The sequence below is a fragment of the Oryzias latipes genome, chromosome 7 (genome assembly GCF_002234675.1).
Source record: "Oryzias latipes chromosome 7, ASM223467v1".
In the NCBI taxonomy this organism is placed as follows: Eukaryota; Metazoa; Chordata; class Actinopteri; order Beloniformes; family Adrianichthyidae; genus Oryzias; species Oryzias latipes.
In genome coordinates, this window is record NC_019865.2 from 30,503,993 (window position 1) to 30,511,543 (window position 7,551).

Below are 7,551 nucleotides of genomic sequence, written 5' to 3' on the forward strand. Positions count from 1 at the left end.
CAAAGGGTGAGCTCTTGCAGCTCTGCGGATAGCGCGGCTTAGCGCTTTTTGTTTACCAGGTGCTGAACAGACAGAGCCTTGGTAAGCTGGCGTCGCTCAAGCCTTGCGTTTGCCTAAAGCTGATAATTTTAAGTGTTAATGTTTATTTTTTTCTCTGTTTTACCAGGGACTTTCTTACGCTCCCAAGAGTGGAACAGCTGCTGGTTTTTTTTACGTTTGTTATACATGGCTTTTATACTGATTTTATCAGAACCTTTTATTGATCCTGCGTGGAAAAGGATCCAGTTTGGACTTCCAGGAGGGTTTGTCTGGAGTGCTCGCCAAGGAGGCGACCGGGACATTTTGGGGCCTGAACTCCCCTCATCTACCCCAAAGCAAAAACGAGCGGCACTCACTGCACTGTGCAGCATCCGAGTGAACGGCTAACCCCCGCCTGAGTAGCCAACTGGTGTTTTATTTTAATCTTGTACTTTTTAGGGTTGGTTCTGGGTCACCGAACTGCTGGGACCCGTTGTTCTTAGTTTGTTTTTAGATGAACTATTCAATTATTGTCTCCAACTTTTTATAGAGCCTGTTTTGTTTTGTCACCAGCACTGAGGACCCAGGCGTCAGTCCTGTGTGTAAGGTGGAAGCCTTCCCCGGTTTGGAGTGGCGTGTCTTCGGGTGAAGGGTTCACCGTGTGAGTGTTTTTATCACGTGAGTGGGGTGATTTATATTATAAGTTGACATTTTATTTGGGAGCCTCCACCTGGCCTAGTAAAAAAAAAGTGTCCTCAGCCCAGTGAACAGGCGTCTGTGGTGCCGATCTTTTTAACTTCTTCATTTTAAATGGTTTTAGGATTTTGCAAATAAATTATATTGCTTAGATCTTCTCACTGTCCTCCACGCTTTGATCAGCAGAGTGATTGATGGCCTCCACCTCCTGTTGAAGCAGCTTCACCTCTTTCTCTCTGTCCTGGATTCTCTGCTGGATTTGTTGCTGACTCTCCTCCAGCTCTCTCTGCTTCTCAGTCCTTTCTGCTGCAGCTGAGACTGTGTCGTGGCCTCTATGTTCTTCCATAGAGCAGAGATAACAGATGCTCTTCTGATCAGTGCGACAGAACATCTTCATCACCTCATCATGACGCAAGCAGATTATCTCCTGCAGGTTCTTGGAGGGTTCCACCAGCTTGTGTTTCTTAAATGCAGCTGCTTTCAAATGAGGCTGAAGGTGTTCCTCACAGTAAGAGGCCGGACAGCTCAAGCAGGACTTGATGGCTTTCAGTTTTCTTCCAGTGCAGACGTCACAGACCACATCTTCAGGTCCAGCATAGCAGAGATCAGCAGGAGCAGCTTGGAGTCTGGTCTTCTTCAGCTGCTCCACTAAAGCTGCAAACATGAAATTTTTCACCAGAACAGGCCTCGGTGTGAAGGTCTTCCTGCACTGAGGACAGCTGTGGACTTTCTCCTCTGCATCCCACAATCCTTGAAGACATTTCATGCAGTAGCTGTGTCCACAGGGAATAGTCACCGGATCCTTCAGCAGATCCAGACAGATGGAACAGCAGAGGCTTTCTTCATCCAGATCAACTCCTTTCTGCGCCATTTCTCCTCTCAGACACACAGACTGTGAGAGTTTCACTTCTTTAGAAACGGCTTTGACTCTGATCCTCCAATCAGATGGTTTCACTGTGAGTTCAGCCAATCATCTTATTTCTTCTCTTCCTGTCGGTGACATCATGACAGAGGAGGAGCTGCAGATGAAGAAGAGGAGAACTTTAGAGAAGATGGCTGTTAGATCAGGATATAAACCAAACAACCATATTTGTCAAACACTCTGTGGCTCATCAGAGAACTGTGTAAACATCAGCAGGTTGTTTAGATTTCAACATTTATTTCATCTTTTAAGCATAACAGTTGCACTGAAGGACCATGATGCAACAGTTTTTTCAGATGTGATCAGGCATTTTATATCCCAAACTAAACTGAAAATGAAAGCAAAAGCTTTAAGTTTCAACAAGAACAGAAATAAAACAGAACTTTAAACTGTTACATCAGTTCCGTTTAAAAACAGAACAGTCATTCTACAAATAAATTCTAATGTTTTTTTACAGAGTAAACATTAAATTGTCAAACATTTCTGTCCATATCCTGTGAATAATCTAGAAAATCAATTCTCGGAGTTTCTTCTGTAGTTCAGACTGTTGCTGCTGTGGAGGTGTGACTTCTGCTGTTTCTGCTGGAGAATACTGGTTTCTTTCAGTCTGAGATGCTCGCTGGCTCTGCTTCAGGTGACAAAAAGGTTGGTGGTCTTCTTCCACTTTCGGCTTCTCCCATCAGGGGTCGCCACAGCGAACAAGTCGCATGGTAAATTTGGCAATGTTTTACGCCGGATGCCCTTCCTGACGCAACCTTCTCAAACCGGGCTTGGAACCGGCAGAGGTAGAGAAGGGAACAGGGAGCAGCCCGGAGTCGAACCCGGGTTTCACGGACGGAAGGCGCCGCAAACCAGCACGAGCTAAACTGGCTCCCGACAAAAAGGTTGGTGGTATTTCCAGTTTTAGAAGAAACACGCCTTGTGCACTATTTGCAGAGCATGTTACTCTGTTTTTGTCAGATTTTTGATAACTAACACCTCCACACAGGCCCAAAATACATTTTTGAGTCACTGGAAGAAAAAAAACTTCCAGCCAAATTCTATCACTATTTTTGTAGCCAATCTGAAAATGACAGGTCAGACACAAGCAGCTTTCAAAATAATGTGGGAATTTTATTTCCAAAGAAAGGGAACAGCATTAATTTAAGCTTGATTTGGTTGTGCAGCAAAAACAGAAAATGCAAGATGGAACAAATAAGGAAAATCCCCAACAAGACAACAGCAGTGGCCTTTTTGTCATGACTGGCTAGGCTAGGCAGACCCAGATGCTGGAACCCGGAAGGATGACAGGAGGTGAGTTATGGTAAGAAGTGTGTTTATTGATTCAGCTGGTGATGTAGTCTTGGTACGGCAGGGAGGCGACGTGGATGGAGGGAGTCCATGGATCCGAGACCAGACGAGGAAAAGAGGCACCGCTTGAGGAACCAGACCGTGGGGTGAGAGGAGCCGTGAAATCCAACAGCGTTCCACTGCAGGAGGTGAGTGTGGATGGAAGTTGCTCGACACGTCCGCTTGACCGCTCACTCGTGGGTTAGGGTTTTTCCTGGAACAGGACAAAGGCATGAGGCGAGAGGCAGAGGATAAACAGACAAGATTCACAGGAGGCTTGATCATGCACCATTAGGGGCAACGAACTCGCGTTGAATGCTGGTCCTGGAGCTCCTTATGAAGGTCTGGCAGTCTGATGAGATGAGTGGCGGCAGCTGCAGAGAATTAGGCCAAGCAGAGAGGGGAGGGGGGAGGATCCTGACAGAGGCACCGTGACAGTATCCCCCCCTCAATGACCGCCTCCAGGCGGTCCAGGACGGCGATCCAGATGGGCCCGGAAGAAATCCTCGATGACGGACGGGTCCAGGATGAGAGAGCGCGAGATCCTAGATCGCTCCTCAGGACCATAACCCTCCCAATCAACCAGGAACTGGTGCCCGCGACCCCGACGACAGATGTCCAGTATCCGGCTCACAGTATAGGCGGGGGCGCCGTCGATGACCCGGGCGGGTGGTGGGGAAGCGGACGGCGGGCACAGAGGACTGTCTTGAACGGGTTTGATCTGCGAGATGTGAAAAGAGGGGTGTACCTTGAGAGCTCGAGGGAGGCGTAGACGGACACAGGTAGGATTGATGATTTTCTCAATGGTATAAGGTCCGATGAACCGGGGAGTCAACTTGCGGGAGTGAGCCTGAATGGGAATATTGTGGGCGGAGAGCCAAACATTCTGCCCAGGCTGGTACGCGGGACCCACCACCCTGTGGCGATTGGCGATGCGACAGTTGCTCTCCTTGGTGCGGAGGAGAGCTTCTGTGGTCTGGCGCCAAACGCATTGGCAACGCTGGAGATGTTCTTGGACCGACGGCACCGCCAAATCTAGTTCCTGGGACGGAAACAGAGGTGGTGAGTACCCGAGGGCGGCTTCGAAAGGTGACACCCCAGTGGCAGAGGATATGTGAGTATTGTGTGCATACTCTATCCAAACGAGATACTGGGACCAGTCCTTATCGTTCTGTGCCGCCAGGCAGCGTAGCGCTGCCTCCAGTTCCTGGTTGGCCCTCTCTGCTTGACCATTGGACTGGGGGTGATATCCAGAGGAGAGGCTGACCGTGGCCCCCAAGGCGGAGCAGAACGCCTTCCAAACTTGGGAGATGAATTGAGGGGCCACGGTCAGATACAATGTCCGAGGGAATGCCATGATGCCTGACTACCTGATTGACAAGGACTTGGGCCGTCTCGGTGGCTGAGGGTAACTGGGCTAGCGGGATAAAGTGAGCCATTATGGTGAAACGATCTATGACGGTGAGTATAACAGTGTTACCCTGAGAAGGAAGTAGTCCGGTGATGAAGTCCAAGGCTATATGCGACCAGGGACGGCTGGGAGTGGGTAGTGGGTGAAGGAGCCCAGCGGGTGGAGAGTTTGCCGATTTGGAACGGGCGCAGGTGGAACAGGCGACCACAAATTCCCGAACATCCTTTTCCATGGACGGCCAGAAGAATCTGCGTTTGATTAAGTTCAGCGAACGTTGGACCCCTCCATGACATCATATCTTAGATGCATGTCCCCATGATAGTACTTCAGACCTGAGAGAGTTGGGGACAAACAGGGTTCCGTTAGGGCAAGGGGCGTGACCGGGTTCCTCACCTAGGGCCTGGATGACACGGTTCTCGATATCCCAGGTAAGGGCTCCCACGATGCAGGTGGGGGGAATGATGATGGCAGTGGTAAGATCCGAGGAACTGAACTTGCGGGACAAGGCATCGGGTTTGATATTTCGGCTGCCAGGTCTATAAGTTATTGTGAAACGGAAACGGTCAAAAAACAAACACCACCTTGCCTGCCTGGAGTTCAGTCTTTTGGCCGTCCTCAAGTATGCCAAGTTTTTATGGTCCGTCCAAACCACAAAAGGGTGTTCCGCTCCCTCCAGCCAGTGCCTCCACTCTTCAAGGGCCAGCTTGATGGCCAGCAGTTCCCGGTTGCCCACGTCGTAATTTTGCTCTGCGGGAGACAGCTTTTTAGAGAAAAAGGCGCATGGCTTGAGCTTACCGGATTGGTGTTCTTTCTGGGAAAGTACGGCTCCGACTCCCGAATCCGAGGCCTCCACTTCCACCAAAAACTGACGGGATGGATCTGGTTGAATCAAAATGGGAGCAGAGACGAACAGACCCTTAAGCCGGTCAAAAGCTTCTTGAGCCTCCTGGGTCCAAGAGAAATTCCGGGATGTGGACATGAGTCGTGTTAGTGGTGCGGCGATACTGCTGTAGTTCCTGATGAACCGCCGGTAGAAATTTGCAAAGCCGAGAAACTGCTGGAGCTTCTTTCGGCTGCTGGGAGGCTCCCAATTGGCAACGGCCTCAATTTTTGCAGGATCGGGTCTAATGAGGCCTGGCTCGATTATGTATCCCAAGAACTGAACATGGTCAACGTGAAATTCGCATTTTTCCAATTTGACGAATAGTTGATTTTCCAGAAGACGAGTGAGTACTTGGCGGACGTGCTGTTCATGTTGGGTAAGGTTCTCGGAGTAAATCAAAATATCGTCCAGATAGACGAAAACAAAACGGTTCAAAAAGTCCCGAAGGACATTATTTACTAGTCTCTGGAAGACGGCGGGGGCATTGGTCAGCCCAAAAGGCATCACCAAATACTCGTAATGTCCAAGTGGAGTACGAAACGCCGTCTTCCATTCGTCCCCCTCCTTCATCTTGATAAGGTGATAAGCGTTTCGGAGGTCCAACTTCGTGAAGATGCGGGCCTCCTGCACGGAGTCAAAAACAGTGGAAATTAGAGGTAGGGCGTACTTATCTTTGATCGTGATTTGGTTGAGTTCTCTGTAGTCGACGCAGGGGCGCAGAGTTTTGTCTCTTTTCTACGAAGAAAAATCCTGCGCCGACAGGTGATGAAGAGGGTCGTATATGTCCCAGAGAAAGCGCCTCCTGAAAGTAGCTTTCCATAGCGGGTCTTTCAGGCCTGGAGAGATTGAACAACCTACCCTTGGGGAGGGTGGAACCAGGTTGTAAGTTGATTTCACAGTCGTACGGACGGGGAGGTGGCAGAGCACAGGCCTTGGTTTTGCTGAAGACTTCGTGAAGGTCATGGTAACAGGCAGGTTTGTGTCAGATGAGGGTTCAGGAGACGGATGGGAAGTGGAGGGAATGGCAGAGGTAAGACAGTTGGCCAGGCAGTAGGAACTCCAATTGGTAATATGACCCAGACACCAGTTAAATTGAGGATTGTGGAGTTTTAGCCAGGAGTAACCCAGGACGATGGGGGTGTGCTTAGAACGAGTGATGAAGAACTGAATGTTTTCACGATGATTTCCAGAGATGAGAATTTGAACGGGTTTAGTACGATGGGTTATGCGTGAAAGGGGTTGCCCACCTAAACCAGACGCTTCAACGGGGTTTTCGAGAGGTTCAGTGGGAAGACGAAGACTAGTGACGAGATCAGAATCAATGAGGCTCTGTTCAGCTCCAGAATCTATGAGAGCCTTGGTACTGTGAATGTTGGTAGCCGGAGTCCGGGCTGAAACATACTCCCCCCGTGGCCTGTCACTCAACGAGGGGTCTGGGAGTTTAAACGTCGTTTACACTGAGAAACTGAATGCCCCTGGGCGCCGCAGTACAAACATGAACCCTCCATGCGACGCCTCTGTCGTTCCTCTGCGGATAATTTAGAGTGCCCCACCTGCATGGGTTCTTCCAGAGTGTTGGGGCAGGGAACCTGATCAATTATTGACTGTGTTTGAGCGGGAGTGATAGAAACCGGGTGATTATTTATGATTTTACGATGGTTGGCTTGGCGGTCATGATGTCTTTCACGTAGACGGATGTCTGATCTAAGAGCAGCTGTGACTAGGTCTTCAAATGTGTTAGCCTCAGGCTGTGTGCATAAATGATCCTTAATGGATTCATTCAGAGACTGATAGAAAATGCCCTTTAAAGCAATGTCTGGCCACCCAGCTTCTACTGCCAAAATGCGGAAATCGATCAAATGGTCGCTAACTGACCGACCCCGCTGTTTTAAATTTATGAGGCGCCTGGTAGCTTCTTCTTGTCGGCGTGGCTGATCAAAAATGAGCCAAAATTCATTAATGAAATTTTCATATTGGAGATGAGTAATAGGATTTGCAGTAATAAAGGCTTGAGCCCACTGGAGAGCTTTTTCGCGTAAGGAATTGACGATGAGTGTGATTTTACTATGATCAGACTGGTAGTACCTGGGGGCCTGACGAAAAGTGAGCTGGCACTGTAAAAGGAAGCCGCTGCAGGCCTCTATGTCACCAAAAAAGGGCTCCGGCTGCAGCCGGAAGTTTTCCGCTGACTGGAACGATCCGGAAGCGGGAGAGGAGATGTTGTCGGATGTAGCAATGGATGATCCTGTAGCAGGGTTAGCAAATTGTCCGGTTAGATCAACGAAGGTTCGA

At 49.3% G+C, this 7,551-nt stretch overlaps 1 protein-coding gene across 1 annotated transcript; it reads right to left on the bottom strand.

Annotated features, from left to right (window-relative positions):
* Window positions 1–248: 248 nt before the first annotated feature.
* Window positions 249–1,614, bottom strand: LOC101156803 (E3 ubiquitin/ISG15 ligase TRIM25-like). The gene has a single exon (XM_004086357.4). It carries the CDS (start codon window positions 1,583–1,585, stop codon window positions 863–865), a length of 723 nt encoding a protein of 240 aa, XP_004086405.1. The 5' UTR covers window positions 1,586–1,614; the 3' UTR covers window positions 249–862.
* Window positions 1,615–7,551: the final 5,937 nt, after the last annotated feature.

Excerpts from the sequence above, each read along its gene's own strand:
- LOC101156803 (XM_004086357.4), bottom strand. The coding sequence starts at position 1,585 with ATGGCGCAGAAAGGAGTTGATCTGGATGAAGAAAGCCTCTGCTGTTCC.